Source organism: Aulonocara sp. 'chitande type north' Nkhata Bay, linkage group LG4 (genome assembly GCF_057382095.1).
Source record: "Aulonocara sp. 'chitande type north' Nkhata Bay isolate Kocher_YH1m ecotype deep benthic linkage group LG4, A_spYH_male_GT1.1, whole genome shotgun sequence".
NCBI classification, from domain to species: Eukaryota; Metazoa; Chordata; class Actinopteri; order Cichliformes; family Cichlidae; genus Aulonocara; species Aulonocara sp. 'chitande type north' Nkhata Bay.
Window position 1 is genome coordinate 20,825,401 of NC_141347.1, and position 26,922 is coordinate 20,852,322.

General features: G+C 41.0%; 3 protein-coding genes across 3 annotated transcripts; 1 reads left to right on the plus strand and 2 right to left on the minus strand.

Moving 5' to 3' along the window:
- Positions 1-394: 394 nt before the first annotated feature.
- On the minus strand, positions 395-9,773 carry LOC147332474 (jupiter microtubule associated homolog 1-like). Its single transcript, XM_086289052.1, has 5 exons — positions 9,563-9,773; positions 6,958-7,100; positions 3,720-3,868; positions 2,798-2,828; positions 395-981 (listed from the first exon to the last, which is right to left on the minus strand). Exons 1-5 carry the CDS (start codon positions 9,616-9,618, stop codon positions 830-832), a joined length of 531 nt encoding a protein of 176 aa, XP_086145178.1. The 5' UTR covers positions 9,619-9,773; the 3' UTR covers positions 395-829.
- Positions 9,774-10,871: 1,098 nt separating this feature from the next.
- LOC147332475 (small ubiquitin-related modifier 2) lies at positions 10,872-17,856 on the minus strand. The gene is made up of 4 exons (XM_086289067.1): positions 17,531-17,856; positions 15,184-15,315; positions 12,609-12,680; positions 10,872-11,586 (listed from the first exon to the last, which is right to left on the minus strand). Exons 1-4 carry the CDS (start codon positions 17,549-17,551, stop codon positions 11,524-11,526), a joined length of 288 nt encoding a protein of 95 aa, XP_086145193.1. The 5' UTR covers positions 17,552-17,856; the 3' UTR covers positions 10,872-11,523.
- A 473-nt stretch (positions 17,857-18,329) lies between these two features.
- On the plus strand, positions 18,330-26,890 carry nup85 (nucleoporin 85). Its single transcript, XM_086289058.1, has 19 exons — positions 18,330-18,495; positions 18,880-18,970; positions 20,259-20,415; positions 20,558-20,628; positions 20,792-20,835; positions 21,085-21,154; positions 21,244-21,365; positions 21,514-21,648; positions 22,168-22,290; positions 22,394-22,525; positions 22,801-22,907; positions 23,032-23,115; positions 23,248-23,313; positions 23,523-23,674; positions 23,781-23,898; positions 24,158-24,258; positions 24,637-24,788; positions 26,394-26,495; positions 26,697-26,890. Exons 1-19 carry the CDS (start codon positions 18,463-18,465, stop codon positions 26,793-26,795), a joined length of 1,959 nt encoding a protein of 652 aa, XP_086145184.1. The 5' UTR covers positions 18,330-18,462; the 3' UTR covers positions 26,796-26,890.
- Positions 26,891-26,922: the final 32 nt, after the last annotated feature.

Consider the following 26,922-nt stretch of genomic DNA (forward strand, 5'->3'; position numbering starts at 1 on the left):
TTCGGGAAAAAAGACTTTTGCTTTAAAAAGTCGGAGTCAGAGCAAAAACACCTCTCCTAAATCAAGCACACTGTAACCACAGCCAAATATCCAGTGTATGATGTCATGAAGAGATAGTGCAGTTTCTCTTTTGACATAACTGGCAGCAGCCATAGTCATTTTTTTCCCTTTTTTCGGCTGGGCAGATTTCCAGACCCAGAGCCTTTCTTTGCTCTCTGTGGCTGCTGCCTTCAGGCTCCATTACAATGAGTATAAATAATACTCAGCGCCTTGCTTTCAGACATCTATGCACTGAAATGGAGACTTAGCAGATCCTTTCATGTCTACATTTTCTATATCTTATCCTAGACTACTATTACAAGATAACAATAAAGAAAAAACAAAACAAGCCACAGCAAATTAATATGAATCTTTATTGTATTTAGAAATCCACGCATCAAATCTTTTTTTTTTTAATCTTTTTTTTACCATTTACACCAGGGGAGAGAATGAGGGACAAGCTAAACGTCATGCCTTTCCCAGCAGGCGAAATGCGCTACAGGATGGGCTGAAATGGAAAGGGGAGATACATAAAGTGCTTTTGTCAACAGTTTTCTTTTTTAATAGAAAAAAGGATCAAAACAAAAGGTTTGCAGGTGGAGGGAGAGGACACGGGGGTCCATGGACGTGACGGCATGAGTGCATGTGAAGGAGGTGGAGAAGGTGGTGGTGTTGGAGGAGGGGGGGAGAAGCAGAGATGTTGATGAGGAGGAAGAGAATGGTGGTTGGGGGTATTTGTCATCAAAAAAACCAAAACAAAAAAACCCAAAGAAAAACAAACTGACTGGTCTCAACCCAGGATGAGGCTGGACTTGCCACCAGGGGGGTTTCTTCGGCCGCCTGAAGCAGCGCTGGCACCTCCCGACGGGTCGGAGGGCTGTGGCACCTCCTTCTGCTGCTGATCTTGCTCCTCTTGCTGATCTTGCACATCTTCAGGATACTCTACAGCAAAAAAAAGAGGGGGGATAATGTGTTATTGTGCAGACCACAACAATGGGTGATGTGGCTCTTATTTTGTTCTGCAGTTTTTCCAGATGTTGCAGTTTGGAGTGGACCTCAAGCTCACAGCGGCTCTCCAGAGCAAAATATGGACTACTGTCAGCAATCTTAGACAGACTATGGAGCAATAACTGGCTCAAGGTGACCCCACTAATATACGAGTGAGGGGACTCTCCAGTAGTAAATGATTATTTTGGATGACTGAAAAACAAACAAACAAACAAACAAACAAAAAAAAACCAAACCCAACAAAAGCAAACAAACAAAACCCATCCTTCTATCACTGGAAAAACTGGGCCCTATGACAGGAAATCGACATCTATCAAAATTTGACAAAGCAGGCAAAATGGTAACAATAAAAATAATAAGGATAATAATGAATTCATACATCTGTGTTAAATCTACACTGCAGACATGAAATGTGCAAAGAAACATAACTACACACTGGTGATGACACAGGCACAGGTATAACTGCTGCCAATGGCTTGAACTAGATTCACTGCAGAAACATAATTCTTCTGTCCTTTTACTTTTAATGTTGGCTAAGATTTCAAACTGTGTCGCTTCTTTTAAGTATTGCACTTAAGCAATTATGCAAACACATAAATATGATCCTCCTGGTTGGAGCCAGAGCAAGCTTATCAGCTAGCTGGATCTATCAGCACTGAACACTGCTGAGATGGAAAGGGTTAAAGCTGGTTTTATGCAAATTCTGGCTAAAAACAGTCTCCACACTTCAGCTCTGTGGGCTCAGCGGAGTAGTTGAGGGCAGCCCTCTTTAAATGAGTAAAATCACAGCATTAAAGCATCGCCGTCTTTTTATCCATTACCGCCTGAATTGGTGCAAAAACATTAGCACATTGCATGGAGACCTTTCATTTAAATCTTAGAAATGAGGGCAACATGTTCCTTTTTGGAACATTTTGAAATCTTTTTTTTTTTTAGAGGTATAATACACACTCAACTGCTGAATGTGCTCTGTTTGAACCCTCAGTGTGGAGGGCCTGTAGCGTTAACTCGGGACAACATCAAAGACATTAGGTGTGCTGAATGTCGATCAGAAGCTGATATATTTAATCTCTGTTCGCCCTTGTCTTATCAAAAATGTGCACTACTGGCTCGTCTGCTGGGAGAAGAAACTAACTTAGAGGGCAGTAATGAACTGGCTTAAGTGCTTGAAAAGTTTTTGATGGCATGTAATTGCGAATATTTATACACAACACACTTCAAAGTGCGCACACACAAACGCACGTGCATTCCAGTCATTCAAAGGCCGTGCAGAAAGTGAGCTTTGATTTAATTTTCATTATGGTATGCGGTCGAACCTTCCCATTAGCTGTGGAGCCAGGAATTCTGCTGCAAACATGCACCTGGAGGTTAATAAAAAGCTTTTCATACTCAGTGGAGCTTGCTATCAAACAACAGCTGCTCGACTACACACCGACATACCATCATGACAAGGAAAAACCACATCAAAGAGCCCACGTTGTGTTGACTCAGAAAGGGAGAACATGTGTACTCCATGCTTAAAAAAAACAAAAACAAAACAAAACTGTATGCCAGCAGCAGCATACCAGACCAGATCAGTCGCCATAATCTGATCTTTGCAGAGGGGAGAGTGAAATTAACGGATCTGTTCTAGAGCTATACCGAGGAGCTTCTCACGACCAAGTCATGCAGTTCTGTTTAGACATAGTCAGACTGTGACAGAAACCTGAAAGCCTTTTTATAAAAACACCCAAGTGCTCAAGACACTTACCATCATTTCCTTGTTCTTGGCCGTTCTCAACCTGCAATGAAAACACAAGACAGGAATGTCACATCTCTCCCCGACCTGGCTCCTCTGCTAACGTTTCTTCGTTTGAGAAGAAGCGTTTTATATACAACCACAAACCCAAAAAAGAAAAGGAATGCTGCCAGGAAAATAATACTGAACATCCACAAGGCAGTTGCATATACAGGAACTTTTGTGCAAGCACTTGTAATTGCGAATGATTAATGACAGCACTGCTGTGATTTTTGACCCTAGTGATATGTTTCTAGGTTGGCAGGTGGAGTCGGCCGTTGTGTTTTCTCTGCCTGTCTTTATTTGGATTCTACCCATGTCGACAAAACGAGGGCCGCCTCATTCACACATTAAAAGGGATTACAAATGTCAGTGGAGGATATCTACCCAACAACATATCCTGGGTCTGTTTCAAACAGACGATAAACACCAGGGTTTCCACCAATGTATGAACAGCTCGGCAGCGCGCTGGGGACAAGCTGGCTCAATGCCAGTCCTAACCACTGGAAACTGGTTTTTTGGACCCAAGTTACACTGATCGAGTTAATGCAATCTTACCATTTCTGTTAATTACACATAAAAACAGCTTGAAAGAAATAAAGTTACAAAAATGAATAAAGAATGAGAGCAGATCTTGTGACTTTTTAGATAAAGTGAAGCGAATGATTCGCGGCTCTCATCTCTCGCTCTCTGGGATGCCGTGCTTCGTTGTTCTCTGTCACAGACTTAACAAAACTCTCTTGGCAGCAGTTGTGAACTCATCTTTCCCCCCAATGACTTTTTCCACTGAACTGTTTAGAATTAAAGTTAATCTATGACAGTGTTTTTTTCAGCCTGGTACTTGGCTGCGGCTCTGTTTTGGAAACAAAGTCTTGAAAGGGTGAACGGCTGGTACCTCTCGTCTCTGATTCCAGACCAAGGCGGCCCCAGAGTTGTGGATGGTGGTCAGCTCCGGCTCAGGGTTCTTGGGGAAGAGGAGAGGCTGCTGTACTCGCCTCAGCGGGGCCGACGGCTCGCCGCACAGGGTTCCTGTAGGCGCCCCGCCTAGGCAGATAAGGGACAGACAAGAAAAATATGCTTTCAAACTATTTAGAAAATAAGCTAACACTCTAACACTCATGGCCCTTTAATTGTTTGGGGTTTTTTCGCTCCTCTTTTTTGGTCAGAAGATTACACTGAAGCTTAACAGGAAACCCAAATGGCAAAACATGAGTAAGGCTCCAGAGCAGCACAGTCATACCATATGGACACTAATCCAATTAGTGACAAAGCCACCCCAGACCCAAATCTCTCTAGCCCCACCAATCTACCATGCTCATCACAATACTCATTTTCTCAGATTCACTGATAAAACATCAGCTTGATTAGAGGCTCAAATAACACAAGACAAGAAAAAAAAATCATTGGGAACTAAACAGGAAACATCACTAAATCCGTTTGAGCGTCTGCAACAGACCCAGAAACGAAGTGGAACGCTTCCAGGCAGACAACCTGAATGCCAAAACTCACAAAACCCTGCAGCGCCTGCACTCTCCTTTAGCAGAAAGAGCTTTAAAAATCCTGTGTTGGCCCACTGTGGGGAGGCAGGCTGTGCTAGCTCAAGCCACATAAGGTAACAGCTATAAACCCCGAGGGCCAGGGAGGGGACAGACCGTCTTTGTCATGAGGAGAACAACGGAAAGCAAAGAAGAAGAGGAGTGGCCATTGTTGTTAATAGAGTGAAGTGATTCAGCACTCAACAAGCGCGTCTTCATTACCGGCTCCACATTAAGGAGTCTGATAAATTCTCTGGACAATCAAGAAATATGAAACGGAAGAGGATTTAAGTAGATTGATGGACCAGAGAGATGCATTATGTTGTCATTGCTATAGGCTTCTACTTAACCTTATAGATCTCCTGGGTCTATGGCATAAATATATTATAACGCTGAGCCTACTGAGCTTTGAGACAGCAACAGCAATCATGCGGCTGATGGTAGTTTCGTTTTCCCCCTCTTATTTCATGTAAGCACTCATGTGGTCAGAAGCTGAGGTTACTTGCACATACCCACAGCTTTGGTATCTTTAAACCTTAAATTAAATTTTACTTGCCATACATTTTCTTATTTTCTCACATAAACATGACCATAATGAGGTCAGTAGTTTTTTGTTTTTTTTTCTTCAACTCTTGGCTCTTTATGACTTCAAAGAAAGCCAACATACCTAATATGGTCATCTCAGACACATGGCTCTGGCTGTGGGCCAAGAAGCCTCACCTGCCATTTGTAAGTTCCAACCAATCAGAACAAAGGCAGCTTAAAGGAAACGAGGAAGGAACTAACAGAACTTTCAGACAGTGGATGACCCCAGAGGCTTCAACGAACCCCAATACAAGTTAAATAATGATCATTTCTCTTGTATAACCCCAATAATAATAAGAATTAGAATAATGAATATTGCTGAATGTTAGAAAAATAGGTCCCCTTTAAAATCCTAGGGAACATCCTGGCTGAACAACAACCTGCTTCTATGTCAGTAAAACAGAATACAAGACAAATCTTTAAAAGAAAACCATCAAAGTATAGTTAAAACAAAAATAAGTTACATTTAAAAAAAAAAAAAAAACAAGTTTAATTTTTTTTCTTACATTTGCCACTTAGTAAAAAGACACACCATGAAAGTGAGGAATCAGATTCAGGCATTAAAGGACTACCTTGGGAAAACCCCCACCGCCCTCCCACCTCCTAGTTTTAGCCATGAGGACAGCGCTCCATTTATTTTGTTTTCTGAAAACTGTGGCGCCACCATCTCTTGTTTAAAGTAACGCTTATAGCAGCTAATCCATGCTTGTTTTCTGTGCTCTTATTTTGTCAAATGTTTCTAAGGTCGTTTGAGACTGTGCTATCATAGCTAAACTTATAAATTGCCCAAAGGCAAAAAATACTTTACAAAGTGGCTCTTGATGGTTGAGACATGAAAAGGTGTATTTGATCTTAACAAAACAAAAAAAACAAAAAAAATGTACACAGGGCTGCACGCCAAAGCAAACAATGAAACCCGTTCATCTGCAGCATGGGTTCAAACACAGGCCACATAATAGATCGCACAATGCTTATAAGGCTTTAGATTGTTATTAACCTTGGTCATTCAAGCAGAACTTTATATCCTCCTCATCCAGTTGCATCCGTTAAAGTGGGACAGCTGTGGTAGGCTCTCCTCAACTTGACCCAGAGTGAAACAATGCAAGCAGGAAAAGGCTTTGCTGTAAGCAGCTGCTGGCTGCAGAGGTCAGAGGCTGATGTAACGATTTTAGGCCAAATTCTTCATCGTCCACACTCACCCAGAAAATCTGATACGCCATGTAAACAGTTTTCCACAAAGTGCCCAGTGTGAAAACATGTGATCTCAGGCTTGTGAGGCCCTGAGCTAAAAAGCAAATCTGCAGAAATGCCACAGAGCTCGAATTTTTTCCCCCTTTATGCAATGTATTAAATCACTGACTAACTGGACCATCTTTAATTACAATCAGTGAAGCCAATCCATAATAAAAGATCCAAACCTTGCCTGGCACTGTCAGGCCACATTAATATTTCACCTACTTCCTCTACTACTCACAGTGCCACTCACAGGTCTCGTGGCCCCGGCTGCATTTTTCTGCGTCTTCTTGCACACTCAAAATAAGATGTCCTCTGTGGCTGCAGAGGGCCGCTAATTTCACCCACTGACACATTTTTAACTGACGCATTTCTTTCCATAGAGGACTGATCCTCAGCCCCATTTAACAAACCCTCACTTTGAATTACCCTTACGTAGTACTCTGGGGATTTTTCTCTTTTTCTGTGCTATTACTCTTGTGGGATGCTCTTTCTGACAACCCAAACGGAAAAATTTGGGATCTCTATCTGTTCCTAGCTTAAGTTAGAACAATTACTTCCATGGTGTGTGGGGTTTTTTGGTTTTTTTTGCTTACTTAAGGCTTCTGGTAGATCTGTCTGCTTTTGCAAGATAGAACTTGCTCTTCGTGTGTGTTTATACAAGCTCCCTGATGTAAAACCACAGTTTCGTGTAAATCAAACCTGTAAACCTTGATTTCAGCTCTGATACAGTCACATGGAAATTCCATCAATCAAGAAATAAATGTTAGAGTGAATTACTAGGTGGATTGTTCCTCCGATGAGCGTGAGGGTCATCAGGTTCTGCAAAGATGCTGGAGGCCATCTTGTTCTTGCGCTGGGGCGTTGTGTTGTCATCTGTGCCAAAGGAGAAGCTGGAGTCCCCACCCGGCGGTCGTAGTACCCTTAGAAGCAACAAAATGACAATTTTGACGTCAGCTGGAATGACACCCCGTCTACCATGCTCCTATCTCCCTCCCCCCGCCGCTCCATAACCTCTCGCTTCAAACTGCAACACAAGGCCTTCACGTCACACACCACTGATCAGATGCACAGCGCAAAAATAGGAAAAAAAAAGAAAAAAGAAGATAAAATCAATAGTGAAATAAAACATGAGGTAGCCCCAAGCTACATGCAACCTTCTCTCTACTCCACCCTAAATCTTTTATAAACATACCACACAAGAAAGAAAGGAAAAAAAAAACAAAAAAACATGAGATACCAGCAAGGTCCCCCCCACTCTCTAAGCCCCGGCTGTCAGCCTGTCAGACAGACAGTCCCAATCTCTGCCCTGCAGCTGACTCCAGTCGCATATAATCACAGAGTTAGCTGGCTAGCTGCTGCCTCTCTTCAGCGCAGATTCCTTTGCAGTGACATATGAGGGCTTGTGTCTGCTTCTAGGGGGAATAATTACACAATTATCGCATTTATTCATCAAATCTGACGTTTATTTTGGTCACAATCGCACAATGGAAGTGAAAGGTCTGAGGTTTACGCTAAATATAGGTCATGTAATATTGGGACTGTTCTAGAACAGCACAGAAAGCCAGGATCCAGATACACAGATGACAAACAAAGCCTACTTTCCACAGACTTTCTTCCACCATGAACCAAACAAAAGGAATTCAACAGCGAGTAGGGAAACCCTTTTTCTCCTCGCTGTGCTCAAGGGCAGCTGGGGTGGACGACAGACACCGAGGTGCTTGCAGAGCCACTGCTGGACCCCTCCCTCTTTTTTTTCTTCTTTTCTTTCCACCATCAAACTCTCCTCTCCTGGAGCCCCCTAAAGTCACCAGCTGACACACCGAGCAGCTGTCCGAGGGCCAGGCAGGCAGATGGGAGTAAAAAAAAACAAAACAACTCTGCTCTTGAAGCACAGCTACAAAGAAAGCAACCAAGACGAGGGGGAAAAAAAAAAAACATCTCACACAGCCCAATATGCAACAACGTGAATTTGCACATTTAATTCTTGGCTGTGACAACATATAATGCCTAAACCAGACTTCACCTCCCGGCCAGAGAGGATGAGCTCATGCTTTCCACATACACACACAGATTGCGACGGTGGGGGAAAGCTTTGAGCTGGCTGGCAGCAGACCCCACCCTAGAATGAACCTGCAAATAACATGAGTGAAATGGCAGTCATGTTTGGAAGCCTTAGGCCACTTTAAGACAGGTGAAGCTGGGTAGGATACTGCTAAGGTCCAGAGCCAAAGATGGCATGTCTGATAAGGCAGGATAGGAGGCCTTTGATTTTAGCCTAATTCAAGCTGCTGCTCTACTGATCTACTTGGTCGTCCAGAAGCAGAAATGACCAGCAGCTCGCTAAAGGGGGCTTTAAGGGGGAAAAGGCAGAAGAGCTAAGGAAAGATTTACAGGCTTAGCTAGCTCAGAGCCCCCACCCAAGCCCCCTGCATCATCCGAAAGCAGCATGCGGACTGACCGACATTTGACATGCTCACTCAGACTCAGCAAGGGCTAACAGTGGCAGTATAAAAATCTCTAGCACGCCCTGAAATCATGCCTCGTTATAAAGGCGGCCATAATTTTAAGGTTTGCACTCTTCCCTGTAAGAAAAAAGAGAAAAAGGAAAAAAGGGAGGAATGCACGAAGCCGACATATCATCACTTACAGGAAAAGACTCAGCGCATGCTTGGAGGATGACTCTTAAACTGAGTGTAAAACCGGGCATCAGGCTCGCGACCCCGCTTAATGAGTTTCCCTAAAACTTCCTTGAACCAAAATTCAAGAGATGATGACATAAGCAGACCGCGGTCTAGTCTGGGACCTTTCCTGTAAGCAATCAAATGGACTCTATCGTTTCTTTTCTTTCTTTCTTTTTGTTTTGTTAGATAAAATGCAACAAAATAGAACAAGTTAACAAGACGTTAACTCCAAGAGCAGCACACTCACAGATCTTTCCTTCCATAGAAGGAAAGAAAGAAAAAAAGTGGTGACTTGAACTATTAAAAAAAGTTATTTCGCAGTCTAGAGCAGCCAGCGGGGAGCTGACGTTAGGCTTAGGCAGCTTTGTCCACTTCTCCTTAAACAGAAATGTGGAAAAGATCCTGTCGAGCAGTTTGTTTCCGAAACCCAGGCATGCTAACCTCACTAACTTCGTGTAGCTAAAGGGTATGGTGCATCAGACACCCAATAAGATTATCTTAATTAGCTAGATTATGTGACAGTTTAGCTAAATCCAGAAAAATCCCTCGCCAACCACCACCGGGCTAACACAGCCTGTGATATTCTGTAGCAAGCTGTCTTTGAGCAAAAACGAATAAAAGAGGCGTTTGCTAGCTGAGAGGCTTTGCCCGCATCCTACTTCTTTTGTTCCTCCGTGAAAAGGCTTTCGGCTCCTTTTTACCTGGAACTACTTTTAGCACCAGGCTCCACTCCTTGAAAGGTGGTTGTCGTCGTCATCTTTTTTGGAGTATTTCGATGTCTGGCAGTAAGAAACAGTCAATTAAAAAAGTAATGGTGGGGGGGATAAATCCTCCTCCTTGCCCGCAGGGATGCGACGGGATGTAGACTCCACCCGACACTGAAAAACATAACGAAGAACAGATCCGCTGGTTCTGCGGTGCCAGCCCACCAGACCCAACCCACCAGTATTAGACACGTTGTGATTGGACAGAACGGTACAGAACTCGCCTCTCATTGGACAGAACTTTAGCAGTCGGATATCTTGTTGGTGGCAGGTCTCGGGTTCCTGTGAGGGATCGGACAGAAAAGACCACAACCCCGAGGGCTCTTTCCCCCCCGTTTTCATTTAATAGCGCTGATTGCGGCAATCTGCAAAATTATTTTAAAGAATAAAGTTAGAAAATTGGTATACTTTAAAACTTCTTTCTTAACTTCCAAGCCACAAAGGCTCCTCTCACATTTGCCAAAAACATCTCAAGATTTGAGAACATATCCTCTGGACTGATGGAGGTTTTTGAAGATAAAACTAACACGTTTTTGTTTTTTGTTTTTTAAAATAACATCTACCAACAATGGTGGCTGCTTTGCTGCTTTAACCCTTTCACGCATAGTGGTCACCACAGTGAACAGGTATTCAAAGGCTGTTTTCTTGTATTTTTGTCAGTGTTGATGGTATGTTTGCACATAAACCACCTCATTGCGCACTGATGTGTCACTCCATACCAAACTCATAAGTCAAAACCTGTTGTCCACCTAAGTGGACGTGTAACAAACTCTTTGAAAAGTACATGTTTAAAAAATGAAGTTCAAAAAACTTTTTTTTTCATGCCTAAAGATGAATAAAAATCCTTATGAAAAAAAATCTGCTCTACCAGAAAATCCTGCAAAACCATCAGTTTGTGCCATGAAACTCGTTTTGTTTTGGACAATGTAAACGCACCAGCAAGTCCTCCTCTGAATAGCTTAAAAACACAAAATGAAGGTTTTGGTGTGGGCTAGTCAAAGTCGATCGCTACTTTATGCAAACATTTGATTGCAGTTCTTGTCGTCACTGGTGGCTCAACCGTTTATTAGGTGTAGGGGTCAATTACTTCTTCACACAGGGCAGTAAAGGTTTGGATAACTTTGTTCTCATAATGAAAGAAATAATTTTTAAAAAATCTGAATGATTTGAAACATTTAAGTGCAACAAACATGCAGAACACACACACACAATTATATTGTTAAATAATAGAAAAATATGATGAAAGTTTGGAAAAAGACAATAGCTTTATTTCAACAAGCATCTTAATAGACAATACAGATGTTTATTTTGCTGGAACATCTCTTAGGGCTTCCCAAAATTTGAAGTGGCCTAGCAAAAACGATTTCTCAGAACATTCCTCTACACATCCAGTACTATTTTTAAAAAATGTAAAAAATCAAATATGTTTTGTGAATATGACAGAACCCAAATGTCAGCATATCCCGTGATCCCCATACTTGGCATATGGTTCACTAAGTGACAGCCAGTTCCAAAAATTGTACACTTTAAGAACAGATTTGCTGGCCACCGACCAAGATCAGCTGAGCAGATTTTGATCAATAAAGTCAGTTTTACTTAATGCTCACTCTATCACCAGTCCTAACAGTCTGGAAGGGAAGTCCTTAACACTTATCACAATACAGCATGGAAAAACAAAATCTGAACTCAGGGTGACGTGGATGTGGCTTATGTACAAAGACAGAAAAGTAAAAGGGGCGCGAATGAAAATATACAGCAGTTATGTGTAGCAGAGAAACGGGAAACTTCTTCTGCGTGGAATTCTGTTGAGACGAGCTGCGAAGAAGCAGGCGCTGTGTGCCTCAGAGGCCAGGAAAGTTGGTGGTGTCCAGGAAGAAAGTGGTGATGCACGTGGCCGATTAAATCCGTCCGCCCGTCTGTTGTTGAAACACATCGATCGTATCTTCATCTTCCATTTCCAACTGTTAAGGGGGAAAAAAACAAAAAAAAAACAAAAACATATAAGCCCATGAATTTCATAACGTTTGAGTAATTTATGCAAAAAGTGATATGAGGGAAAATATCTGTACTGCAAAGAGGAAAAGGAGGATGCTAATTTGTTGACCTAGAGGGTGACAGTATGCCCTGTACAAATGAAAAACTTCCCATTTGCATACACAAAATAGCACCACTGTGACAATAAAATGACACACTGTATTTGGCTTTGAAGGCTGCACTGTGGACAAGGTTGGATGGCACTGCAATAACATGCAAGTTGTGGTTACTCCAGCCACAAACTGCAGTGAATACAACTGGCATCTGCACAGCGACATATTCAAAAACAACTTAAAATTAGCTTGTTGTGACAACCCGAGGCTCCTCACGGCAGCACTGTGACTTTGAACGAACATCTTTCAGCCTGGAGAACCCCTTAATGCCCAGTTATTAAGAAATACTGTTATCACAAGCACTAATCATTCAAATTTCAAATTCAAATTTTTATTTGTCACGTACACAGTCATACACAGTACGATATGCAGTGAAATGCTTAGACAACTGCTCGTGACCTAAAGAAAAAAAAAAGGAAAGGGCTATGAATAAGATAGGAAATAAATATGAAAAATTAAAAAGTGTAAATTTAACTAGGAAGGAATAAAATATAAGAATATAAAATATAAAAAATGAAATAACTGTACAACACAAATTAGAATGAAGGGTAAATTTAACTGGGAAAGAATAAGATAAAATATATAAATTAAAGTTGAAAATAAAATAACTACAACAAAATACACAATACACAGTATAGAACTATATAAGAATGTATGAAGAAATATAAATAAATAAATATAAATAAATAAATATATATAAATAAATATATATATATACACATACATATATATATATATATATATATATATATACATACATACATACATACATACACACACACAATATCATCATGGGAAGTGCATGAAGTATGTTTAACTTATTGACACGGCCTCACCTGTGCTGGTGTGTCTGTCTCGTTTATTGGCTGCCCGTCAAATCTGAACCTGATTTGCCTCATTGACAGTCCCTGAAAAGAGAAACGTGTAAAATCTTGTTGTTAATCTCATGTGAAGCTCTGTATAGGCTAACGTGTACAAAATAAAAATGCAGACAATAATATACTCATGCTACAGATAAGGCAGCTGAGGTTTGAGAGACATAGAAAAAAAAACATGTCTTGCTGTGAAGCAGAAATGAAGAAATAATGATAACCATCTGGTTCTGGCTGTACTTTAGAAAAAAAGAGCTGTATGACAAACATCTCTTTTACCCCGATGGGAGTCCAAGGAACAGATAACACCGTGATTGGGTTTCCATTCTTCCACAGAGTTGAACCCTTATTTGACTTTCAAATAAAAAGGATCTCAGACCTCGTGTTCTATTACATATTTCTTTTACTTTTGTGCACAGCTCTTTTAGAAAACCTTGGGAATTGCTTTTGTAGCAATGCAAACACAGCTGCAATTAATAGAGAACCAGAGTGATGCTCAGTGCAGTGCTAATTCATACAAAAGTCAAAATTCCTGCATTCCATTACAGCAAGTAGCTTGGCAGAGAACAGCTTAAAATCTGAGCTAATCCATAACAGCAGGAGGAAAAGATTAGATGTCTTCTGCGATTACTGTGAAATCACAGATGACGATAAGGGAGGTTCATTTAAAGGATGCAAGAACCACGTAAAACGTTAAAGCTATGCTATCAAGTAGGTATTTGCATTAAAGCTGTAGACCCTAACTGCATTTGAGGAGGAAGAGAAGAACTGCAACGGAAACTTTTTCAAGGAAAAGTGAAACAACAGCCGTGATGAGTTACTGTCTGATGGATGGATGGACGGATCGTTTAGCACGTGATGTGTCTGTTAAATGTGATTAAAGTATTTGAGACTCGAGGACAGCTAAGTATGTTCTCTGTCCAACACACATACATTTGGCCTAACAGTAAATTTCTACAAACAAGTGGAATATTCGATTTAACTAATAAGAACACCCCATGATTCAAGCTTGTAGAACCAACTAAATCATATTCTGTATAACTTTTATCAGTATTTACCAGGTGACTGAGGCTTGCAAGCATTTGTTTATCCTGCCACAGCATTTAAACCAGGCTGAGGTCTGGACTTTGAGTGGGTCATTGCAACACCTTGAGTCTTTTCTTTTTCAGTCATTCTGTTGTACAGTTGCTGACGTGCTTGGGATCACTGTCCTGTTGCGGGATTTAATTTTGGCCAAGCTTTAGCTGTCAGACAAACGGCCTGTGGCTCTGTGGCTTAAAAACAAACCCAAATCATGACCCCTCCACCTCCGTGCTTAATAGTTGGTATGAGGTGTTTGTACCGATATGCTGTGTTCGGTTCTCACCAAACGTCTCTGTTCATTACGGCCAAAAACCTCTTCTTTGCTCTCCTCTGTCCAAAGGACATTGTTCTACATGTGTTGTTGTTTGTGCAGAAGCAACTTTGCAAATTGAAGCTGTGCTGCGTTGTTCTTTTTAGAACCTGGTAACCCTTCCAAACAAGTCACACTTGTTCAGTCTTTTTCTAACATTTAACATCCTAACTGAGGCTCTTGGGTCATTTTGCTATTTCTCTCAGGACTGCAAGGTTTGACCTTGACCTGAACTTGCCTGTAGATCCACTTCTGGGATTGTGGCATTGTGTTACCACACAGCTGAATACTCCAGATCTACAACCTACAAATTTCTGCTTGTATAGAGGTGCTCACACGCGCTGATAATCAGTTAATCAAATACAAGTTGATTAGTAACACCTGGCTGCTACTTGTCCCCTTGATCCCTATTGAAGTAGTAAAGGTGTACTTAGTTTTCCAGAGGATCGCACAGAGTCCTATGAAAACCTTTTTAAAATGCCTGCATATATTTTATGGTAAATGGGATTTTTAAGATGCCCTGGCATAACTGCTTGTTTTGGCATCTAGAATACAAACATATAATCTGCAGTCATTACATGCATGTGTGAAAAGTGTCAAAGAATTGAAAGTAAATGGTTTAATTGTATCCTATTCGGTTGTAAAACACGATCAACTGTGTGCAAACTTCAAAGTCTGGCCTCTAAAACATTAAGTAACTCCAGTAATGATTTCCTTATGATGTTAAAACAGCATAACCTGTAAGCACTTGCAAGCCTTGCTCCACAGAGGGTAGGCAACTCTCCCAGTAGATGTAATTTTATACACCCGTGTCTTTTTGTAAATGGTGTGCAGCGATGCAGGGAAAAGGTCAATTAAAAGAAAGCAGGATTATTGTTAATAACATCTAAACATGTTATTTAGAATACAATCCAACAGCTAACTATCAATTACATCAAGTGTATATATGATTAGCAGCAGAGGTGTACAGAGGAACACTCGACAGATATTTCTGGGGAAATAATACTTAAAGTCGAGTTCCCCTCATGTGGTGAGAACAGAAAATAACAAGAAGTCTATTTAACTGTAGCTACACTCTGCTTATAAAGATCTATGCCCACTCAGGAAATGATCAGTGTTAGTGTAATGCCTCAGGGCCATAATCACCTGTCTCTCGCAGTAGGCCTTCATGAGTTTGATGAGCGGTGTGTGTCTTTTGATCTTGAACTGCACTACAGATCCATCCTGACCCGCTACCTTCAGGTTTATGTGTTCATTGTTTTCTGTCTTCACTGATTCCTGAGGGATAGAAGCACAGATAGAAACACAGTGAAGGAACAAAAGAAATGACTTTGACTAACCAGAACAACACAGTAGTTACAGGTTTGCAGGGGGAAAGCTCTGCACGGTATTTTCTGTTATTATTACATGCGTAATTTCAGTCCCTTTAGTGCCTCCGGTGGCCTTTTAATTTTGCAGTAGCGTGATGAAATAATGAATTCAGACTTAAACAGCTCACCAGGTGGCTAGGGAAGGATATTGGCAAGAGCTTATTAATATCCATGACATTATCAGTTGTGCTAATTCTTTATTGATTCTTGATCAATTTTCTTTGGGAGGAAAAAAGCAGGCAAATGTCAGTATCAACCCAGCCGTGTCATTATCGCCAAAACAGAGTAGGAAAAGACTGAGCAGCACAAAAGCAGCACTGCTATGAGTTTGACTTCACTTTCGCAATGTGTAACTGCCAGAAAGATATGTCAGCATCCATAAAAGGAAGGTTGATGAGCCCAAAGGTGTAAAATTCCCAGGACTTTTGCGAATTTGCATATTTTGAAATTGTTTAGATATACAGTGCTGTGCAAAAGTGTTGAACCACCACTCATTTCTTAGATTTTGTTAGGATAATGGCAAATAGTTGCAGCAATTTATTGAAACATGCAAACATACTTGAGAATACAGTATGAGCTTGAAAATTAATGTTTGATATGACCAGACTTTATTGTTCCAACACAGCCTGAACTCTCCAAGGAGAGCCTTCTTGTAATTTCTTTAAGTAGTCTGAGCAGTTCTCCAAGGTTCTTGAAGGACATTCAAAGCTCGTCTTTGGATGTTGACTGCTTTTTGGTCTTATCTCCTTCAACATGATGCAACACTATTTCAATAATGGTGAGGTCCAGGTTCTGGGGAGACCAATCCATCACTGACATTGTGTCCCACTGTTTTTTTTTGGTTTTTTTTAATCCAAGGTGTGCTTTTACTGCACTGGCAGTGTAGTAAAAGCACTTACTGTGCTCGAAAATGAGCCTTTTGCCAATCAGATGCTTGCCAGATGATATTACACGATGGATCAAAATCGGTACTTTTCTGTGTTTCCATCAGCTGTGACAAGATCCCCAACACCATTGGCTGAAATGCAGACCGAAACCATGACAGAGCCTCCACTGTGTTTGACAGATGGATGTAGACACTCACTGCTGTATCGCTCTCTTGACTTCCTCTGTACATATAGATAATTTAAACCCAAAAAATTATAAATCTCAACTCATCACTCCAGTTCTTGTCTAATTTTGATACCTCAGCTTTTTCTCCTCATGTTCCTCTTCCTTGAAAATGGCTTCTTGACAGCCATTTCTGATGAGGCTTCAGAGGACAGTACATGGATCATCTGAACGTCCAGGTGCATGCCTCAGGTCCTGTGTCAGGTCTTTGCCGAATTTTTCCCATTTCTTATGGGCATGAATTTCAGATGCTGATCATCTGTTCATCTTAAAGTCTATAATCTTTTTTGTCCTCCACTTGTCCAATTTCCTAAAATTTAAGGACACACTGCACACAGTCCTGAGATATGCTAGGTCTCTCTTTGGGAATCACTTTGTTGGTGCAAAAATACAATTTAAGCCTTTTGTGGCATAAAAAAGTCAGTTAAAGAAATGTGTTTTCTAAATAGACAAAAACACGAAAGACCTGGAAAACTTGCTTATAACCACTGAGTAGGCAAAACAGAGAGTACTGAGGGATGGCTCAAGACTTTTGCACAATACTGTATACAAACTATTTCTCAGATTTAAACAAAATTTAAATCTTAAGTCCCCCCTTTTCGCTTCGCCTGCAGACCGAGATCACCACAGTGATGATTCATAGAGTTTCAGTGGCACCAACAGATTTTCACCGGTACACTCTCCCACAGTGGCACAAGCCATTCACACATGGAAGCACGCAAAAAAACACACACACACACACACACACAGGCGAAATGAGGCATGCAGTGGGGATGACACCAGCTGGTTGGCTGTGTGTTATCAAGCAGAAAGAGGTCCGCGCGCCATTGGATGCGCGTTCACAAACCTTCCGGTCTATCAAAGTAGGTACAGCTAGTAGTTGAATTTCAGCTTGTAACTTTGCAAAAAGGCACAGCGGAACATGCGGAAATGACCGTATTTTTACACACGCATGTGTCAAAAAAAATCAAGCGGAGTAAACTGGCATTTCAATCCACTGTGAAGACACTCACCTTTGGTTTTTCATCAGCCATGGTCACTCTTTTGGCGCTTCTCTACACTGCCACACAAAGAACACGAGTACGCGCACGTACACGTGCCCGTTTAGTCTATTGCAACTGAACGTGCGCGGCCACGCGCCCGTGCGCGTCCACCTGAACGAGCGTTGAGTGGACAGCGAGTAGTCACGAGGTTGAAAGCGCAGTCTGGGCAAGGGCGGGAGAGTCACAATGCGCGTTAAAGAGGCAGGCAGATGCACGTGCACGCGCACAGCGATGTTTTCCCTTTTGTTTTTAGGTTTAGAAAAGCGGTTATCTCATTAAATGCTCCTTATCGCCCTGCTGACCTCGCATGGGTGCAGCATAGTTCAGTCAGCATCACCACACATGATCCTCACTGCATGGGGAGAGCGATATGTGCACTTTTCCATTTCCTTTTTCGTTTTAACCCTTTAAATACCAGTGGCCATCTTGTTTTTTTGTTTTGCCTGATGGTGATGTGTAGGTGTACTGAACCAATGGTGGCCTTTACGAACTCAAACTGTAAGAGTACAGGGCAAAGCTGCACTGATTCTTCACAGATTCAAGTGGAGACATTAGTGGGGGTAGCATGTTCGTGGATAGCAAAAGACAAACCCAGCTTCTTAATGCTGGTAATGACCTTTCGTAGGTGAGTCCGGGCAGGCAGTTATAAGGTTAGTGATAAGCTGTGTTATCTGCATTTGTCGCGATAAATCCAAAATCCCGAGTCAAGCTCAGCCGACGGAAAAACAGGCAGGTAGACGGGCACCCCTTTCGGTGACATCTTAACGCATGCGCAGCAGGTACTTTCGACTGAAAGAGCGAGGCGCGTAAGCAGTACCGGTCCACATTTGCAGTTCATGGCGTGTTTATAGCCAAAAAAGTTCCCATTGTTGTCTTTTCTGTGTCGATGATATTGTTCACATATGGAGGAGGTAGACGTTGAGCCCACTATTACTGTAAGTAGCCATTGTAGCTTAGTGTTTTTAATTCCTTATTGCCACTAAATGGCTTTGCTAACAGGCTAACTTTCGCAAACACCTATTTCAACGACCCGTTTGAATATTTATATTGTACGTTGTCAAGAAATGTTAAGGGGCACACACTCAGCCATGTCACAAGTGTAAAAGTGGCAAGATTATAAGAAGATGAGTTAGAATTACTAGCAGCATTAATTACAGTTTGAGTTAGTAATATAGCTAGACCATGTCCCACTCAACCTTCTCACATAATATTAGAATTAAATATGAAACGGAATCATTTAATTTTAACCCTCGTCATGTTATTCACATTATTTTCAGTGTAGTAACAGTGTTTGTATTTTTTATTTTTTTTAATCGCAGAATATCCCTGCAATCAGTGATGGAAAGCACATGGGATTTGCATGGGGTCCTGGTGATATTCTTGTATATGAGACACGATACAAAGCATCAGGTATGCTTCAAAATTAGTACAAGGCACCATGTATACTTTCCCAGTTTTCCTCTATCTCTTTTTCTTTTTAAGAGAATGAATGGTTTAGTGAATGCCTGTAAAATGCTGTCTTAATTTTTGTGTGTTTGTCACACTTTAATGTTTCATATTATCAAAAACATTTGGATTTTTGATGAACAAAGATGACCAGATTAAATATAAAAGGCAATTTTTAAATGACGGTTGCATTTATTAACAGAAAAAATGTATTCAGCGCTATCTGGCCCTGTGCTTTTGTTTGTTTGTTTTTTAAAAAAGATAATTGCCCCCCAAACTTAATAACTGGCTGTGCCACCGTTGGCAGCAAGTAATGCAATCAAGCGTTTGTGATAACTGGCAGCAAGTCTTTTACATCGCTGTGACCCACTCATCTTGGCAGACTTTATTTAATTCAGCCACATTGTAGGGTTTTCAAGTGTGAACGACTTGTTTAAGGTTTTTCCAATTCATCACAATTGGATTTAAGTCTAGAATTGCACTCCAAAACCTTACATTTGGGTTTTTGTGAGACATTCAGAGGTGGACCTCCTTGTTCAAATTCAAATTCAAATTTTATTTGTCACGTACACAGTCATACACAGTACGATATGTAGTGAAATGCTTGGACAACTGCTCGTGACCTAAAGAAAACAAAAAAAGGAAAGGCTATGAATAAGATAGGAAATAAATATGAAAAATTAAAAAGGGTAAATTTAACTAGGAAGGAATAAAATATAAATTAAGGTTGTGTGTTTCGAATCATCATAGAGTGATTAGAATTCATGGTTTCACCTAGCAGCTCCACACCATCACATTACCACCACCATGTATGACTGCTTATATGATGTTCTTTTATGAAATGCTATGTTAGATTTACACAAGAGGTAACGGGATTAAAAACATGCTTAGCCCTGGGACAATTAGGTTTGGATAACCTTTTTTTTCCTTCCTAATAAATGAAATCATTTAAAAACAGCATTGTCTTTGTCTAGTATTAAAATTTATCTATTTATCTGATCATGTAAGTGTGACATGATCAGATAAATAGACAAAAATAAGCAATCAGGAAGGGGGGGGGATTATTTTCCATAGCACTGTATGATGTGTTTTACTATATTTTTTTATGGTTACTTTTAGAGATGTGCAAATATATGTTTTCAGTAAACATATTTTGAGCCGTCTTTTTCAGACATTTAAATTTTGTTGCATATGTGCAATGACAATAACTATAATATTGCTGTTGTTCTTTCACCTCCTGCCTTTGTTTCAGGTGCTTCAGGATCAGGTTGCTCGTTCATCCATGAGATCAGGAAAGATGAGGACATATATTCCCCCATTTTACGCAAGCTTTTTAACGAGTCTCACCACATCTTCGTTGGCCTGCAGACAATTAGAGAGGACCTCCCTAGCAAGAGTAAAAAACCCCAGTAAGGGCGCGTGATGCAATCCCACCTCTGTTTGTTCAAATTGTTGGATTGCATATCAGTGGCATAACAATAGTTGCAAAAGTCACACAAAGCAGCACCCACATTGTATGTTTTACAATTTTACCTCTGCCTTACTCCTTAGATTTGTTAGTATCAGCAAAAATTATCGATCCGTGATCCGTGCTTGTATGGAGGAACTTCAGCAAGTTGCAGGTAATACTTTTGAAAATATGCTTCTTTTGGCAAAAATTTTGAGTTGATGTAACCATAAAAGTTTTGGCAGTTTTTTCAGATTTCTATTTTATAGTCTTGTTTATACAATAAAAACACAGGAAAGGTGTGTGATTACTCAGAAAAGAACTTTTCTTTTTTGCAGTTTCTACCAAAAATACAGAGTTGGCCACGCAGTGTGGAAATCAGGTAAGTACTAATGTTTGTGTGGCAATAACTTTCCCTGGACTAGTTCACATACAGAGCATGTATGATTTAATTGAGTAGCATGTCACATCTCTGTGGGTTTTATGACCACAATCAAACAGCCTGTATTTAAAAGGGGACGTTAATGCTCAGTTAGTGAGGAAGAATCCACATTCAGTTTTTTACTCGGATATACATTTCATTACATTGTTTAGTGGCACTATCCTGACCCTGATCTGCTTTTTGTTAAAGGTGTCCATTCTTTTGGCCATAGAACTGATCTGGAATCTGTGTGAAGTGCTGTTCATCGATGCTGCTCCAGGTTAGAATCTGCATCTTATGACTGGATTTTGGGGTTGGAGAAACACCCAAACAAATGTATGTGCAACATGGGTGTGTCTGTATTTTCAGCGGGCTCCCTGTTGCTCCACCTGCTGGACTGGGTAAGGTTACATAAGGCTGACGTGGACGAGAAGGCCAGGGAGGTGCTCCAAAGTGAGAGCCCTGCCGAGCACCGCGACTATTGGGACGTGGTAGGTGCAGCATGTGCGCACAGTTACATCTTTAAAGTGACATGTGCACTGTTGGTGTTCTGCATTTGCTTCTTCATCTGTGTTTTGTCTGATATGAATTCTCTGGAGAGATGTGAGTGATCACATGGCCGTGTGTGTGTGTGCTCAGGTGGTGAGTTATGTGCTGCAGGGCAGGTTGGAAGAAGTCAGACAGATGCTGGTGAAACAGGCCAACCTACAGCCTGCTGCCAGGAGCATGTACAAGCAGATGGATACCTTGCTCAGCAAGATGCCCTTCTACAATGTAAGATAAAAATGCAGTGGTTTATTTCCTTTGAACGATAGCTGAAATTATTTTAATCATGCTTCTAAATGGGATTATTGTGAAAGTGTGCACTGTTAATTTTACAATCAGAAATTAATCACACAGGTTCTTGATGTTTTCTTAATGGGCTGTGGATGTGACATTAGAGGAAATTATCTCTAGGCTGCAAATACACAGTATGATGATATAAAATGATAATAAATGGTCTCCTATAAGTTAAAGTGTATCAAACATCAAATGTGCTGCTGTGGACTAAAATGAATTTAAGCCTCTTTATTTTGCTGGTGGTGAAATGAAAATCTACAAATCTGTTCAAAACTTCTTTGCTAAAGTTTCTGTTGCTTTCACATACATCATTCAGACAGTAAAGGGATTAAGTACAACATGTTTGTGTTCATTCAGTGCAGCGATTTCTCTAACGCAGCCTAAACACAAGATGAGCGCATGAGCCGACCCGTGCTGACTCACACCTCTGAATTTTCTGTAATGTTCCCTCAGCCTGGTGGCACTCAGACGCTCACAGAGTTTGATGTAAAGTGGAGGCACTGGCACGAGGAGGTGGACCGCTGCCTGCAGGACAACTCGTTCGCCAGCAACCGACATCTGGAGCTCATCTGCAAGGTGAGTGAGGAAGTTCATTATTGAAGGGTCAGTGCAAACATCCAGCAACAGTTAGGCTATTTTTTTTTTTTTTTTTAAATGTCCCCACCCCATTTCACCTTAGATCCTTCTGGGAGATGAAGACACTTTGCTGGATCACAAGGAGCTGCTGGGTACCTGGTATCACTTTCTGGTCACGAGACTTCTCTTCTGCCACCCCACAGTGAAACTCACAGAGTTGCATTATTATGCTCAGGTATACCATATTCTCACATCATTCAGCATTTTAGAATCACTGCTGGTTTAGTCTTAAAAAGTATTGCATTTTTTTTAAAAACCTTGTCAGATATCCTGTAAATACTGTGGTAGAATAATTTTTTTTTAAAATATTTGCGTGTTACATCGTCTGTCGCAAATTTCAACCAGTTCATGTGGCTCTATGATTTACAGTTTGAAATTTGATTGTAAAAAATGTACAGCAGCCCCTGATTTATTGTTTGTGTATCTTGTTTGTATGTGTGCGCACTGCAGTCGTGCATGACGATGTTTCTGGACTCGAGGAGCGTCCCAGAGCCCCTGGACAACATCTTACTTGCTGCCTTTGAGTTTGACATCCATCAAGTCATCAAGGAGTGCAGGTAAGACAACTTTTTTTTTTTTTTTTTTTTTTTTTTTTGCATCCTGCCATATGTGTGTGTGTGTGTTACATGCAGCATACGAATGTGGGGTGGTTCATAAACTACCTTAATTGTTTCCTTTTAGCATTGCTCTCAACAACTGGTGGTTCGTGGCCCATTTGACAGATTTGTTGGATCATTGCAAACTCCTGCAGTCTCATAATCTCCAGTAAGGATGCCGATTGTCTGTTTTTGAACTTGTTTACCTTTTAATTTGGTTGTACACTTCATTAGCCAATATTTACCAAACCGTGTGTGTGTGTGTGTGTGTGTGTGTGTGTGTGTGTGTGTGTGTGTTTAGCTTTGGCTCCAACTTGAGAGAGTTTCTCCTTCTAGAATATGCTTCTGGTCTCTTCACTCATCACAGGTACGCTCATCCCAAGGTTCAGTGTAATGATGTATAATATATTTGCTTTTGTTTAGATTTACACAGGGTGTGACTAACGTGGCTCCCAGAACAGTTATTTTTATCCTGTTAATCTAGTTAAACAATCATTTCCTCTAATTGACCTAGTACAGGGTAAGCTGAAGTGTAGGTTATCACTGTCATGATTGAGCATGTTTTTCTGTGTTTAGCCTTTGGCAGTTGGCTGTGGATTACTTTGATCACTGTCCAGAGTTTGGTCGTGTCTACCTGGAGCTTCAGATAGAGCGCGTCCCTTTAGAGACGGAGCGTAAAGCTCTCAAGGTGCTGAGGGTTTGTGAGCAGAGGCAAATGTCAGAACAAGGTAACATGTTGCTTCTTAACTCTTAGAAACAAAGATGGGGCTGTTTTTGTTTTTCCAGTGCAGGAGAGACCTAAAACATTTTTTTTTTGTGTGTGTGTTTATGCAGTACGGAGTATTTGTAAGATCATGGCTATGCGGGCTCTGAGGAACAATAGGCTGGGCTCTGCTCTCTCATGGAGTATAAGAGCCAAAGATGCTGCATTTGCCACCCTGATTTCAGAGAGGTTAGTTTCTTTCATTATAATTGTAAAGATCCCAGATACTGTTACTTCACACCCCCCCCCCCCCCCCCCCCCTCTCTCTCTCTCTCCCTCTCTCCCTCTCTCCCTATTGGCCTTAGCAGGAAGTGTGGTCTCTTCCTGTTTAGTACTGCTTCCACTGTGAACATGTTCCTATACCATCAAACAGCAACCAACCCTTCTGCCCTCTGAATGTTTGTGTTATGGGTTCTGTGGTGTGTTTATGTGTATACTTGTGTTTTAGGTTCCTACAGGATTACTGTGCCAAAGGGACCTTCTCTGATCTGGACCTGATTGATAACTTGGGCCCGGCGATGCTCCTCAGCGACAGGCTGACTTTTCTCGGTATGCTCGGGGAATACACAGTTACTGGAGGACTAGTAGCACCGCCCCACTTGTGACTCAGCCACTGCGTCATTCTCACAAGTTCAGTCAACACATGAAGTGACGGGACATTCAGTCAGACCAGCTTCAGTTCACATGAGTCTCAGACACATAAATGTGCACACAGATGTCTAAATAAAGCTAGCCTGTTGTTTAGTGCAACAGCATGCCATGGTGCGTTTTACTACTGAAAAATCAGTAAAAATATGAGATAAACACAGATAAAATACGTTCCTATAGATTATTGCTGTTTGTGAACTGAGGAGGAACATGCACAAAACCTCCTGGATAATTTGAGCACATCTGAGTGTGAAAACTCTGCTTTATGTTCTTTCTCAGGAAAGTACCGCGAGTTCCACAAGCTGTACGGAGAGAAGCGTTTCAGGGAGGCGGCAAAGCTGCTCCTCTCCCTGATGACTGCAAAGATTGCTCCACAAAGCTTCTGGATGACTCTGCTGACCGATGCTCTGCCACTGCTTGAGCAGAAAGAGGTTAGTCACCAGCAACAAGTCCAGTTTTGGACAAAATTAGTGTGATAATTACAAGAAATCTAGGGCTGCTCAATTAATCGAATTTTAATCACGATTACGATCTGGGCTTTCAACGATCATTAAAAATGACTGAGCCGATTATTAGCCCCTCCCTCATTTATCCGCGACACCTTAAAGGCCGGTCCGTGAAAATATTGTCGGGCATAAACCGTCCGTGGCGCAAAAAAGGTTGGAGACCGCTGATTAAGAGGACCCGAGGGAAGCTCGGAAAGCTAAGCAGAAGTTATTTGGAGAGGAGAGTGACTGCCGTTGGTTGAAAAGAGAAGTAAAAAAAACTTCAGTGGTGTTGCACACTATTTTATATTATTTTTAAAAGTCATTATTCAATACATTGTTATTGTTAACCCTTTAAAGCCGGTCAGAGCAGCACGCTCCGTTTTGTGTAACTATTTTTAAATCCCTGTAGAACCTGAACCGTGTAAGCTAGCGCAATAATTTGTTTTGCATATGAAACCGGAGGAGTTGTACTTACATCTTATGCCATCAGCTTGTCCTCGGTCACGGTTTCCTTCCACATATAGCTTTGCAAAAATTGCATAAAAAGCGCTTGCAGGAACAAAAACATAATATTCCAGAAACACCCTTTGCTGATCCGATCAGCTGTTCGTAACACTTCCCACAGTGAAACAGACGTCAGCGCGAACTATCGCATGTCTGCCATTTCCTGCCCGAAACCGGAAGTGACGTCATTTTCGCGGAAAATGTAGTTTTTTACTTGTAGGCCTTAAAAGCTTATACTGGTGTTTTTATAAGTCATGTTTGACTCTATACTTTTCTGAATAGTTTCTGGGATGCTTAGAACTCGAATTGCACTGCTGGAAATAGTTTATTTTGATGCACATGCTGTTTTCTTTGCAAATTTGCATCATAGGATTGCTTTTTCGTTTTTCCTCTAGTATATAAAAATTGGTGTATCTCCAAAATAAAACTATGAAGACACTCAAAATAAATTTCCTGTGGTGGGAAACTATTTTTTGCAACTTTTTTGTATTTAAAGTTTTGAGGGATAAGCCTCTTAAATTTCTCCAAGTAGAAATATATGTAAAAAACAAAAACGATTTTCAATTTTTTTGTAGTTTATTGCACTTTTTTGCAATTAATGTAGTTACTATGGACTTAATGCATACATATTATTAAAATATGGGCTATAACAGTTGTATAGCAACTTGAAATGCTCCCACAAATGGCACTACAACATGTAAAAAAATAATATAAGCTCTGGCGGACTTGGTTCTATAGTAGGTCTTAAAGGGTTAAATAAATATCGTCAAATAATCGAGATCTCAATTTCAGCGAAAATAATCGTGATTATCATTTTTGCCATAATCGAGCAGCCCTAAAGAAATCTGATACTGAAATGTACGACCGAGATATTTTCTACTGCAGTCTGCATGATACCACCACAATAAACTGCAGTGTCCCCCAAACTGGTGCGGATTTAAACTGAACAACATAAACTTTGATGTCCTAATTATGGTGTAACCAGAGTTGTACGTCTGAATCAGTTGTTGCTGCCCTACAACAACAGTGATTTCTTCTTCTCAGGTGATCTTCACAGCAGATCAAACCTATGAGCTGATGTTCTGTTTAGAGGAGCTCACCTCCTCCCTGAACATTACTGCATCCAGCACAGACAGGCCTATGCAGGTATGCATGTCCTCACATGGCCTTATTCCCTTCCACACAATCAGACTAAAAGCTCTCTAATAGCTGCTTCTAACCGCATGTTTAATATTTGGTGCTGCTATCACCACTGTTTTAATTTTAAGATGACATGTAGGCAGATGTCACTCTGGAAGTCTTACTAGATTGCTTCATCTTTTTATTTGAGTGTTTTTGTCGTTGCAGGAGGAAGACGTAGAGGTGACCAAAGTGGAGCTCCTGAGACTCGCTCTGGCCAGGAATCTGGCTCAAGCGATAGTCAAAGAGGGAACGGTGGAAATATAAAAGTTTGACTTTGCATTTTTGTACTGTATATATTAAAGAATCATTAATCACAATGTGCTCTTTGATAATAAAACACTTCATGATACTCATTGAAATCTGACCTTTTTAGAGATGGTTTGTCAAGCAA

Excerpts from the sequence above, each read along its gene's own strand:
- LOC147332474 (XM_086289052.1), bottom strand. The coding sequence starts at position 9,618 with ATGACGACGACAACCACCTTTCAAGGAGTGGAGCCTGGTGCTAAAAGT. Across the intron at positions 7,101-9,562 it reads GGTGCTAAAAGTAGTTCCAG|GGTACTACGACCGCCGGGTG; the intron begins GTAAAAAGGAGC and ends GTTGCTTCTAAG. Across the intron at positions 2,829-3,719 it reads TCTGGAATCAGAGACGAGAG|GTTGAGAACGGCCAAGAACA; the intron begins GTACCAGCCGTT and ends TTTTCATTGCAG.
- LOC147332475 (XM_086289067.1), bottom strand. The coding sequence starts at position 17,551 with ATGGCTGATGAAAAACCAAAG. Across the intron at positions 15,316-17,530 it reads TGGCTGATGAAAAACCAAAG|GAATCAGTGAAGACAGAAAA; the intron begins GTGAGTGTCTTC and ends TCTATCCCTCAG. Across the intron at positions 11,587-12,608 it reads AGACAGACACACCAGCACAG|TTGGAAATGGAAGATGAAGA; the intron begins GTGAGGCCGTGT and ends CCCCCTTAACAG.
- nup85 (XM_086289058.1), top strand. The coding sequence starts at position 18,463 with ATGGAGGAGGTAGACGTTGAGCCCACTATTACT. Across the intron at positions 21,649-22,167 it reads GCAAGATGCCCTTCTACAAT|CCTGGTGGCACTCAGACGCT; the intron begins GTAAGATAAAAA and ends ATGTTCCCTCAG. Across the intron at positions 23,899-24,157 it reads GCCACCCTGATTTCAGAGAG|GTTCCTACAGGATTACTGTG; the intron begins GTTAGTTTCTTT and ends CTTGTGTTTTAG.